At 39.3% G+C, this 13,193-nt stretch overlaps 1 protein-coding gene across 9 annotated transcripts in view; it reads right to left on the reverse strand.

The window, feature by feature from the left end:
• Positions 1–319: 319 nt before the first annotated feature.
• Positions 320–13,193, reverse strand: part of VRK1 (VRK serine/threonine kinase 1) — a 65,645-nt gene continuing 52,771 nt past the window's right edge. For 4 of the 9 annotated variants that reach the window (XM_039536436.1, XM_039536437.1, XM_039536435.1 and 1 more), the window contains exons 12-14: positions 11,534–11,639; positions 11,161–11,233; positions 320–1,761 (exon numbers count right to left, since the gene is read on the reverse strand). In XM_039536436.1, coding sequence (XP_039392370.1) covers positions 1,674–1,761; positions 11,161–11,233; positions 11,534–11,639 — 267 coding nt within the window. In that variant the 3' untranslated portion in view covers positions 320–1,673. Of the gene's footprint in view, positions 1,762–11,160; positions 11,238–11,533; positions 11,640–13,193 lie in introns of all 9 variants that reach the window. The other 5 variants (XM_039536434.1, XR_005597892.1, XR_005597891.1 and 2 more) reach the window with 5 other exon arrangements.

Here is a 13,193-nt window from a genome sequence, read left to right on the forward strand (position 1 = left end):
TAGCTCAGTGGTTTGAGCATTGGCCTGCTAAACCCAGGGTTGTGAGTTCAGTTCTTGAGGGGGCCACTTAGGGATCTGGGGCAAAATCAGTACTTGGTCCTGCTAGTAAAGGCAGGGGGCTGGACTCAATGACCTTTCAAGGTCCCTTCCAGTTCTAGGAGATAGGATATCTCCATTTTAAAATAAATAAATAATGCCAGAAGTGAGAAGGCAGTAGGTGTTCTTCCACTGGTCTATTTAAAAATCTTATTTTAAACATTAATTTCCTTGTTTAAGAAGAAAAATCTGGTACATCACCTAATCAATGAACACTTTACACTTTGTGTGTTAACATACCCATTTATTTCAGTGTGTGGGATACCTGGATAACTACTTTATACAAGCATTTAAATCAGCAAGAATAAATTGGCAATGTACAGTATGGTATTTCATTTGTTCATAACTACTACTTTTAAGCAGTTTATCACACCACCATTTCCTTCTTGAGATCTATGTCCAGGCCAAATTAAGAGGATTTTTTTGAATTGCTTAAGTGCAAAAAAGTGTTAATTTTCAGTATGGAGCATAACAATTTATTCCATTTTTCCAAAAAATGCCTGTTGGAGCTAAGAATTACCATGAGGAAGTTCAGCATAAAAGTAGTGCTTTTTAAAAAAATTGGAATTTCAAATGAGAATGTCATCTCACCTATAAACAAAGGTAAAGCATCATTCTGATGTGACAAGTATGAGACCTACGTTTTTATTGGAAAAAAGTGTCCAAGTAGAGAAAAAATTGAATTTGTACCCTTTCTTGCTTCCCTATGATATAAAAAGAAAGCCTGAGGTATGTTTGGTTACTGGAGGCAGGGGAGGTTACAGAAATTCTACTCACCCTCCTGGAAGACAATGAATAACTGGAGAACTGATATAAAGACAAATACCGTTCAAATGAAACTTGATTAAGTAAAACTCATCTATATTATAAAATTTAGACATGTCAAAAAATGGTTTTCAGCAATGCACACTAACTGAACACAGCTTAGTTGCAAGATGAAACAGCTAACATGATTGCTCAAAACTATGTTCAGACTGTTAAATTTTGTTGTGTAAGCCAGGCTTGAGAACGGAAGTGATTTTTATTCACTGTTTAAATCTGTTTTGTTTAATGCTTATTTAATTCAAACACTTGAGAAATACCTGAAAGAAGAGATGTCTACGCAATGATCAAGAATGCCTTTCCCTCCCCCAAGTTAACGCGAAGTCCATATTTCATGCCTCCAAAAAGTCTTCATGCAAAAACAGGAAAGACCAGACGTGACATTGCTATTTTTGAGGTAGCAACAAGGAGAAAAAAAATCATTTGAACACAGTTTCAGGTTTTCTTACTACATCATAAAGGAGCAAAAGAGGCACAATTTTCTCTTCTCTTCAGGTTCCTTCAAAAGCATAAAAAATATGCAAATACTAAAAACAACCTCACTTCAAAACTTGAAAACTTCTGCATTTATGGATAGTATTTTTTTTACATGGAGTACACAAATACACTTTAATAAAACATTTATTCTTCCAAACAAGGTACAAACTGCAGCATAGCCATTTTTCAAATCCTGTAAAAATAAACATTAAAAAGAGAAGCAAAGATTCCAGCATTACACAGTAGCCAAACAAAGCGAAGCAAAGAAGAGGAGCATGTTATTCTAGTTCTTCTACTTCTGGACTCTCTTTCTGGTTCTTCTGCCTTTCGGTGAACTCTTCTTCAGTGTTTTGGTGGCTTCTGAATCTGTAGTTTTTAAAAATAGAATAAAATTAAAGTACATTATCGTTACACAGTAAAGACAGCAGGAAAGTTTTATGAGAAGATGGTTTATATTATTAGCATTTTAAAAGCATAATACCTCAAATTAGTTTGGATCTACTCTACAACTAAAGAGTTCCCAATCCGAAGCTCCTCTATTTACATCTCCTCTATTTACACCTACTCTATTTACTGGGAAAGGGAAAAATTGCCTCATGACTGGACCGGGATTATAATGAAGATAACAAAGAAAGGAACTTTGTGATTGTAATAACTGGTATGGTATTTTATCTGTGCCAAGCAAAGTATTGTGTAAGATCATAGTCCAGTATATCAGAGGCAGTTAGTGTTCTCAGAAAAGAGCAAGCTGGTTTTCAGAAAGGACTTGGATGCACAGACCAGATCTTCACAGTGCAAAACATAATAGAACAGTGCTTAGAATGGCAACGGCAACACTACATAAATTTCATAGACTTTGAGAAGGCGTTTGACAGCATTCACAGGACCAACCTATGGTGCATTCTGCAGGCATATGAAATTCCTTTCCATATAATCAACATCATCAAAAGCTTCTATTTCAACTTTACATGCAGTGTTGATCACAGTGAGCTCAGTTTTGAAGTCAAAACAGGAGCATGTCAGGGGTGTGTCACATCTGCAATAATCTTCAACATTGCCATTGTTTGGGTAATGCGGCGTACAACAGAAGACATACCAAGAGGCATTAAATGGACATTCTTCTCATCCCTTGAAGACCTGGACTTCGCAGATGTTACTCTCCTATCACATACCCAACACAATATACAAGAAAAAACAACTCGACTCAATGCATTCAGCCAGAAAATTGGGCTGAAAATCAACTGCAATAAGACAGATATCATGACCTTTAATATTGCCTCACCATCACCAGTACAGATAGAGGATTATGGTCTCACCAATGTAGAAACATTCACATACTTGGGCAGCACCATGAGCCAGGATGGTGGAACAAGCCAGGACATCCCGAACAAAATCAATAAAGCCAGGAAAACCTTCAGTCTGGAAATCATCAAAATACAACACCAAACTCAAGATTTATGAGAGCTGTGTACTTTCAACACTACTTTATAGTGCAGAATTCTGGGGAATGAGAAAATATGACAGGTCCAAACTGTCTTTATTCCATACATCCTGCCTCAGAAAAATCCTCTGTATCTTTTGGCCCAGAACAATCTCAAACCAAGATCTGTTGTCACAGTGTAGCCAAGACAATCTGAGCACCATCATTGCCAGGAGGCATCGGAGATGGATCAGTCATGTGCTTCAGATGGAAACTGATTCCATCACCAGAGAAGCAATAAGATGGACACCTGAAGGCAAGCAAAAACGAGGCTGCCTGAAAACAACATAGCAAAGAGCTGTGGAAGCCGAGCTGAAAAACCTAGGGCACAGCTGGGGAACCATAGAAAGACTTGTCAGAAATAGACAGGAGTGGAGGAGCTTCGTCGGTGCCCTAAACGCCAGAGGCATAATAGGAACATGATGATGATGATGATAGAGAGTACACTTATAAAGTTTGTGGATGATATCAAGCTGGGAGGGGTTGCAAGTGCTTTGGAGGATAGGATTTAACATTCAAAATGATCTGGACAAACTGGAGAAATGATCTGAACTAAATAGGATGAAATTCAGTAAGGGCAAATGCGAAGTACTCCACTTAGGAAGGAACAATCAGTTGCACACATACAAAATGGGAAATGGCTGCCTAGGAAATAGTACCACGGAAAGGGATCTGGGGGTCATAGTGGAGCTAAATATGAGTCAACAGTGTAATGCTATTGCAAAAAAAGCAAACATCATTCTGGGATGTATTAGCTGGAGTATTGTAAGCAAGACACAAAAAGTAATTCTTCTGTTCTGCTCCGCACTGATTAGGCCTGAACTGGAGTATTGCGTCCAGTTCTGGACGCCACATTTCAGGAAAGATGTGGACAAATTGGAGAAAGTCCAGAGAAGAGCAACAAAAATGATTAAAGGTCTAGAAAACACGACCTATGAGGGAAGATTGAAAAAATTGGGTTCATTTAGTCTGCAAAAGAGAAGACTGAGAGGGGACATAACAGTTTTCAAGTAAATAAAAGGTTGTTACAACGAGGAGGGAGAAAAATTGTTCTTCTTAACCTCTGACAGTAGGACAAAAAGCAATGGGCTTAAATTGCAGCAAGGGCGGTTTAGGTTGGACATGAGGAAAAAACTTCCTAACTGTCAGAGTGGTTAAGCACTGGAATAAATTGTCTAGGGAGGTTGTGGAATCTCATTCATTGGGGATTTTTAAGAGCAGGTTCAACAGACACCTGTCAGGGATGGTCTAGAAGATAATACTTAGTCCTGTCTTGAGTGCAGGGGAGTGGACCAGATGACCTCTCAAGGTCCCTTCCAGTTCTATGATTCTAAGCTACTTTTACAATTGTAAAGGAATACCTGTATTTCAATTATTTTGTTGAAGACATCCCAACAACCAATTCCATATACATCAATAACCATATATAGTACATGTTTAAAAAAAAAAAATCAACCCTTCCATTAGGCAGTGAATTAAATCAGAAAAATTATTTTATTTAACTATATTGCTTAATAAAATCTTGAAAAGGTTTCATTTCACTGTAAGTAAGTGCTTCAGTGAGTCAGTAGAGTATCCCCCCGCCCGCTTCCATCCCCAGCAATAAATTTCACTTCCAGGTCCTTAAACCCAGGTTTGGACTGCAAGTACTGCAACACCCACTCAGCATTCTGCAATATATCTAACTACGGTTTAACAAAAGAGAGATGACTTAATTTATTCTTATGAAACAATTCAGCTGAACATGAAAAATTTCTATTACACAAAATATTGACCAATGGAAGATTTTCCCCAGAAGTCTTGCACTTCGTTACAGGAGCAGATCATATGCAAAATGCTATCCTTATTAATTTTGAATAGAAGGTAAACACAAAAAGGTTTCCACATTTTATTAGGTCCAACAAGAATTATCCATGTCCTCTGTTCTAAATTAAACTGAATTAAGCCATTACTGTCTCAGAAAGCTCTTAGAGGACTGATAGAAAACCTATTTTCCCAAACATACAGAATTTACTCTGTATGTTTCATATACTGGAAACAAACTATTGTCTAATTTACTCTATAACAATATATAAAACCAGTTTTCAATACATTTATTTACCACTTTTAAAATGTGTTTGGAAGACATTAACCAGGAAAAACTACAAAAAAAGTGTTAAGAGTTTTATACTGACTCACATGAGTCAAACACCCTTCTCCCACTTACAAGGATCTTTAATGTAAGACACCTCTTATCTCTATGGTTCTATTTGATTCATGTAAGAATTTTTACTATATTTGACTTTTTTTCTTCATAGATAGTGCCACTCCCCAACCACCATAACCTACTGTGTCATTCCAATGTATTTTGTACCCTGGTATTACCATGTCCCATTGAGTATCATCATTCCACCAAGTTTCTGTGATACCTATTATATCAATATCCTCATTTAATAGCAGACACTTAAGTTTGCCCAACTTATTTAGACTTCTAGCATTTGTATATAAGCATTTATTAAATTTGTCACCTTTTACTTGTCATTAAATTGAATGGCTCTCTTTCATGACTGTTTCTTCAGTTCCTTCCTGTACTTTATAACCTCTACCCTCTCCTCTTTACTAGGATACAGAGAATCCCATTAATAGAGCCTCCCTTATAATACATGTGGCTCCTCCGCAACTGTCAGCTTCCCCCACCCTTAGTAAAAAAAACTCCTCTACAACCTTTTAAATTTTACATGCCAGCAATCTGGCTCTGTTTTGGTTTAGGTGGAGCCTATCCTTCATTTATAGGCTCCTCCTTTCCCAAAAGGTTCCCTAGCTCCTAATAAACCTAAACTCTCATCCCTACATCACTGTCTCATCCATGCATTGGGACCCTGCAGTTCTGCCTGTCTGACTGTTCCTGCGCATGGAACTGGAAGCAACCATGGAGGTCCTGGGCTTTAATGTCTTACTTAGCAGCCTAAATTTGGCCTCCAGGACCTCTCTCCTACCTTTCCCTATGTCATTGGTGCCTACATGTACCACTTCCACCAGTTCCTCCCCAACACTGCACATAAGCCTGTCTAGATGTCTCAAGAGATATGCAACGTTCACATCTGTCAGGCAATTCACCTTCTCCTGGTCATCACAACTCAATTATCTATATTTCTAATGATCCAATCTCCCATTACTATTATCTGTCTCTTCCTAATAACTGGGATTCCTTCTCCGGAGAGGAGTCCTCAGTGAAAGAGGATATCATGACTTCATCTGGAAGGAGGGTCCCAATTATGAGATCAGAGTAGCAGCCGTGTTAGTCTGTATCCACAAAAAGAACAGGAGTACTTGTGGCACCTTAGAGACTAACAAATTTATTTGAGCATAAGCTTTCGTGGGCTACAGCCTACTTCATCGGATGCATGCTGTGGAAAATACAGTAGGAAGATATATATACACACACACACGGAATATGAAACAATGGGTGTTACCATACACACTCTAACGAGAGTGATCAGTTAAGGTGAGCTATTACCAAACAAAAAAAACTTCAAAAACAGACACCGAGAGACTGCTGAATTGGAATTAATTTTGGACACCATTAATTTTGGACACCATTAAATTAGGCTTGAATAAAGACTGGGAGTGGATTGGTAATTACACAATGTTTATTCCCCCCCCACACACACACAGACACTGTTCCTCACAACTTCTTATCAACTGCTGCAAATGGACCATTATGATTACCACTACAAAATGTTTTTCTCTCTCCTGCTGGTGATAGCTCACCTTAACTGATCACTCTCGTTAGAGTGTGTATGGTATCACCCATTGTTTCACGTTCTCTCTGTGTGCCTGGGTGTGTGTCTATGTATATATATCTTCCTACTGTATTTTCCACTGTATGCATCCGATGAAGTGGGCTGTAGCCCACGAAAGCTTATGCTCAAATAAATTTGTTAGTCTCTAAGGTGCCACAAGTACTCCTGTTCTAATTATGGGATCGTTTCCCTTTGCTCTAGTTTGATGTTCTCCCTCCCCAAGACCTTCACCCTCCTCAACAGCACAGAGGTTGGGGTATACCACGAAGTCTCATATATGTTCCTCTGTCTCCCTTAGCTCTTCCAGTTCAACTACTCTGGTCTCCAAAGCCTGTACTTGGTCTCTGAGGGTCATAAGCTCCCTGCACCAAATGCACACACATGCCAACTGCCCAAAAGAGAGGTAAATCATACATGCTGCATTCAGTGCAATGAACTGGATAGCCCCCACTCTGCTGCTGTACTTCTGCATGCATTCTTTTTACCTCTGCAGTTTTTTTGTTTTTCTTAGGGTTTTTTGGGAGGGGAGGGAGCATTTATTGCCAAAATTCAGAAAATGTTGATCAGGTGTTATCTGGTTCTCCTACTCCCTCTCTAAAACTCCCTTGCAAAACTCCTATTAACTGCTCCTGTTCAGTATCAGAGGGGTAGCCGTGTTAGTCTGGTTCTGTAGAAGCAGCAAAGAATCCTGTGGCACCTTATAGACTAACAGATGTTTTGCAGCATGAGCTTTCGTGGGTGAATACCCACTTCTTCGGATGCAAGCAGTGGAAATTTCCAGGGCAGGTGTGTATATATAAGCAAGCAAGAAGCAAGCTAGAGATAACGAGGTTAGATCAATCAGGGAGGATGGGGCCCTGTTCCAGCAGCTGAGGTGTGAAAACCAAGGGAGGAGAAACTGGTTCTGTAATTGGCAAGCCATTCACAGTCTTTGTTTAGTCCTAAACTGATGGTGTTAAATTTGCAGATGAATTGGAGCTCAGCAATTTCTCTTTGGAGTCTGGTCCTAAAGTTTTTTTGCTGCAGGATGGCCACCTTAAAATCTGCTATTGTGTGGCCAGGGAGGTTGAAGTGTTCTCCTACAGGTTTTTGTATATTGCCATTCCTAATGTCAGATTTGTGTCCATTTATCCTTTTCCTTAGAGACTGTCCAGTTTGGCCGATGTACATAGCAGAGGGGCATTGCTGGCATATGATGGCAATAGGAAAAGGATAAATGGATAAAAGAATAAAGAAACATAGGGAGTAGAAGCCTCTTACCCTGTACTCTTAAGAAACTTCTCCCATGCTCACAGATGAAACAAGGCCACTTCTTTTAGTAATAGCTTCTCACAAGATGCGCCCTTGAAGAGGGACTGGGAGGATAGTGGGGAGCAAGCAAAGAATGGCTACAATGTCCACCACCCACTTGTTGGCTTTATCTCTGACCACATCCAATGGAAAGGGGCAAAGTAATTTCTGATTGTCATCCCTGGGTTGGATCCTGACATGGCTCTTGATGCTCCCATCCAACCTGCTGACTCTGGGATGGAGCCTGGTGTGCAATGGAAAAGGATGACTGCCATCCCATCTCCTGGTATATCAGTGTGTGTAATCTGGTTTGTGACTGCGGGGTACAACAGCAGGAGCTGGTACTGAAATGGCTTGGGTGTAGATCCCTAGTAACCTCAGCACTGCTCTCAAATCCTTGATGGAATGGAGTGCCTCATTTGTCTTATTGCAGAACAGCTCATTCCCTTGAAGACTAAGTCCTCTATAGTTGCCTAGACTTCTCAGAATCCCAGACAGCTGTTGCCATGAGACAGATCTTATTGTGATTGCCATGGATATGCTCTAGAAGCTGTACCAGACAAATCCATTTGCTGTCATCTGGCTCCGTTCGATAGCATCTCTGAACACTTCTCTACAGTACTGTGGCTTAAATAGGATGGAAAAATATTTTCAATAGGCCCTGGTTGTTTGTGATACAGAACTGGAGCAAACCAGATGAATACAACTTGTGACCAAAAAGGTCCAATTTCTCAGGATCCTTATCTTTCAGAATCCCCTTAGTGGACTTGTTTTTTTTCCCTGGACCACAAGTACTGCTAGTGGACACATGTGACCATGATCTGTTCCTTGACACACACGAAGGTGAACGTCAGTAGGCCCACAAAGGCCAATGTGGAACATTAAGGGTACTGGCCAGATTGCTGTTGACTTGTCCACTGCCAGTCACACAAGTGCCCAAAATGGAACACTTCTAGAACTCCAGCTCAGATCCTTTTATGGTCTGACAGGAGAGGTTCCCTATATGATGTAGGGGAGAAGGAATGAGTTGGAAATGGTGAATAGAAGTACATCCTCTGGGAACAGAGGTCCTGCTGGGGTAAATCCAGGTCCAGGGCCTCTGGTGAGGTGCCTGTCCTGGTACTAAGGAGACAGGAGATGTCAGTACCTCCAAGGCATATCTCAGTACCCATACTGGTTCCGGTGTCAAAATCAGCATAAGTACCACTGTCTCTTGCATGTTCTTCAGAGTCAGTACCGTGCGTCCAGCCCTCAACATCGAGGAGGACTTGGAAAATGCATCTTTGGAGGAATGTTTTAAGTCCTCCTGGAGGATGAATCCACTACACACACTGAGCTGCATTTGCACTTGGTGTGGGTCTGTTGCTTGGCACTTTGTAAAGCAGATGACATGGGTCTCCTTGTCCTGGAGTCTGTGCTAAAGCATCCAGTGCAGAGGTCACTGATGCAGATGTCAGGGTAGTCAGTGTCTTAAGTCTTGGTGCCAGTGGTCTTGGTGCCCTCTTTGATGACTTCTGGCTGGAACAAGTGGTCAGGTGCCTGCTTTCTGCAGCACTTGCTGTCGATAGTCTCCTCTATTCACATTCCATGGATCTCTCCTCTCCAGGATCAGACATGACTTTCATGGATTGCTCAAAGAGGTGTAATTTGAGCCTTGTCTCTCCACTTTCAAGTGTGGGCCAAGAAGAAATGACAGACTGAGCATCTGTTGGGGATGTGCCCCTCCCAAAGCAGAAAAGTCATCGGCTATGCCTGCCAATTAAGAGCACAAGATCATTTCACAGTGGACAGAGCTAAACCCATAGGGGTTAAAAATCCACCATGATGACTGCTAGCACGAAATGCCTCAATGCTCAATGGGGTCACCACCTGGGTTTTATTTAAATTTTTTGGAACATCCAAATCAGTTAGAAACATGGAATTGAAGAGGGTTTTCTTCATAATATAATTTGAAGTGAATTTGAAGCTCAAGGAAGAATACCAGGTCGGACATTTGCCAGGTTCTGTCTTGTTGGCATACATGGTAAGAGGGAACTGAGGGAGTGTCGCAGCCAATCGACCCTTTAAGCCCTCACATGAGAGCATGAAGAGACACAGGACATGTATGGCCCAGACACTGTTACTCCGAAAAGATTCCAAGCTCACATGCATAGGCATGTGCACCTTCAGAGAGATCCAAACTGATACAAAGAACTGTTTAATACTGAACTCAAATTTTAGAAGGCAATGCAATAAGTAAGGATATGCATCAGTCATAGAAGATATCACAAATATTTTAACTAGGAAGAACCAAAACGCAGTTTTCAGATTTGGATCAGGTTTAGGCCAGTACCTGGGGTTCAGATTAGTGGCCAAACCACTGCTAGTGTACAGATTTGGTGGTCACAAAAATCATAAAACATTGTGTCATATGGTCTTAATAAAAATCTGTTTAAACTATAGAATAAAATTCAGCATAAAACTGAATCCCTCTGTTGCCTGCATAAAGTGTAATCTAGTTAATTAACAACCTTCCAGGACTGAAAAAAATTATAAATAAATTGAAGTTAGCAATACAGAAACATTCATATTAAAAATGCACAAACATTTTTTCATAGTCAGACTTCTCTGTAACGTAAACAACTGAAACATGAAGGGACAATGTCAAACTTGGGTATGAGACTAGTCTGATCGCTGTAGTTCATGTCATGCTATCTAGGTATTTATACCAGGCTCAATTAATAAATTACCAATAATTCTACTTCCAAGTGTAGCATCACTTTTTCCCCTGCCTTCCTTCTTTCCCTTCTGCATTTACCATAAAATCAGTTTTGCTTGTTAAAAACTCAAGTGTCTCTGACTTCCACTGTTTTGTTATTTTTATAGTGCTTAACCCTGGACACTGCTTTGCACTTTTATTTGAAAAATATAACCTGAAACAAAAATTCTTCAGAATCATTTACTATTTTTCTAATTAGTTGAATTTTTTTCATCTGTGTGAGGGATAAATAGCAAAGGCTAAAGCCAGAAATAGCATGAATATGTACTACACAAGTTTTTTCAGACAGCTCTACCAATGAATCTTAATCTTGATTTACAGCAACCCTATTGTACTAGACTACGTTTTTTTCTAAGAAAAGCAATTATGTCAAAATGTACCAAATTATTTTAATTCTATTTTCATAATTCTCTGTCCTTAAAACTACTCCTTTCCTTTACTTTAAATCCACTCACTGTTGTAAGCTGCTGCTGCTAGCCTCTGGCTGTAACATGCTGTGATGAATTGGTCCTGAGGAGTCAGCGTTTCCTGACAGCGAATTGGACAAGACAGGGGAAGAGAAAAATGAAAACGAAGAGGGACAATGACCAATGGCAAAAGGGGCAGGGAGCAACTACCAATGTTTATCAACTAATAGTCCCATTAGCTTTATATGATATGCAAACATAATGAACATATTCATATAATTGCTGTACGTAGGACAGATAGTTAAATTTCAATTTTCCTAAAGTTACCTGCCATGAAAGCCAAAAATTTAAAGGTAGGACTAATTCTTATCAGTGTGGGAGTGAATAGCACAGACTAATGGAAGTATGTCTCTTGACTTACTACAACGAGCAGGTCTCTTCTTTCGTGGACTTTCCACATCTTCCATGTCTGTTCCAGTGCTTTCCTCTGTTGTGGCTGCTGCTGATGCCGCTGCCTTTCTTTTCTTCTGTAAAAAAGAAAAGAAAGTAAGTGGTTGAGACAACAGCAGAAATTCCACATAGACTGACTAAAGAAGAGTGAGGTAGAAGCTATTTACATGTGTTACTCCATGGTTCTAAGTCATTTGTCCCACAATCTCCATAACACCTAATCTGAACATTCACTATACTCTATATGCAGAAGGCAAATGACTCAAAAATATTAATCTAAAAGTTAGACACAGTACTGATTACAATATACAATTTTAAACAGTTCAGTTTTAGCTTTCCACAAAAAGCTATTTGTTTACATTTTAAGAATGTTTTTATTTTAAATTATAACAATCCACATTTCTAAATCAAGGCCTCTCTAATTTTAGTTATTAAATTTAAATTTAATAATTATCAAAGGATCAATCTATCCTAAAATACAGAAAAATGTTCTTACCCAACATTAAAATTAATTATATTTTTAGTAATTAACATATACCATATTAAGTCAAACTTTATCTGAAACCAAAGGCTTAAAGCCTTTTTTTGCACAGCTAAAAATTATCTACACCCACAGACAGCACATTATTTTTTCCTAATGGCAACTATAGGTTCTCTTCCAAAGAGAGCTACAAGGGAATGCTGAACTCTATTCAAGACACATTATCTTAAAACTTGTGGATATATAGAACTTATCTGTGTATTACAAAGATAAGTTGCAAAGTATTCTTAAGGTGGCTATGGAACCTTTCTTTAAAAAAAAAAATCACATTATTTTGCAAAGGATGCGTTGGCCCATATACATAACTTTGCTAAACATTGGGAAAGTTTAACTTGCTTTACTAACTGAATAAGAATGTACTGCTTTACTAAAATATCTTTAAAAGTGTTACAACTTCACATAGTTGATAGGAGAAGGGGAGAGCACATTACATCTTTCTTTTCCAAAGTGTTGCTTCATGATTACCATCTAAACCCTGCTGGGCTGAACAGATTGGTTCGATAATTACATACAATAACTGCAGTGGGCAGGTAACCCTCAGCTGGCACAGGGCAGCTCCCCTGTGAGAACTTCCATATGCAAACTGCACTGATGGAGTGCATTAGGTACATCTTTCCTGCCGGTGCACAGGCCTGATTAACGCCAGCCAAGACTCCAAGGTTAGCATGTCAGCAGATTTGTGATGCATTAGGCAGGAATAAACACAGACACTTTTGTTCGTTCTGACCAAAATTAAGGAGGAATATTTCAGCACTGTATTGCCTTTATACAGGAGATAATGCATTCCCCCTGATTGTACTGTGAGAGATTTTAAATGCTCATCGTAAAAACAGATATCAATTACGTTCTACACAAAAGCAAAGTACATTTATCTTGTTTCCAAGATTATTTAATAAAAAAAGATTTCAATCTTGATGCAGGTGAATCACATGGCAACAGAAATCAGGCAGTATTCATCTCACAAAAGCAACACCTGTGTGTTTGAAACAGAATGTGAGAAGGAAGTATGAATCACTGTAACCCATATTTCCACTGTTTATTTTCCAACAATTATGGAGTGCTGTCAGTGTGCTATGCACGGAAAAAACAT

The sequence above is a fragment of the Mauremys reevesii genome, linkage group 4 (assembly GCF_016161935.1).
Source record: "Mauremys reevesii isolate NIE-2019 linkage group 4, ASM1616193v1, whole genome shotgun sequence".
In the NCBI taxonomy this organism is placed as follows: domain Eukaryota; kingdom Metazoa; phylum Chordata; order Testudines; family Geoemydidae; genus Mauremys; species Mauremys reevesii.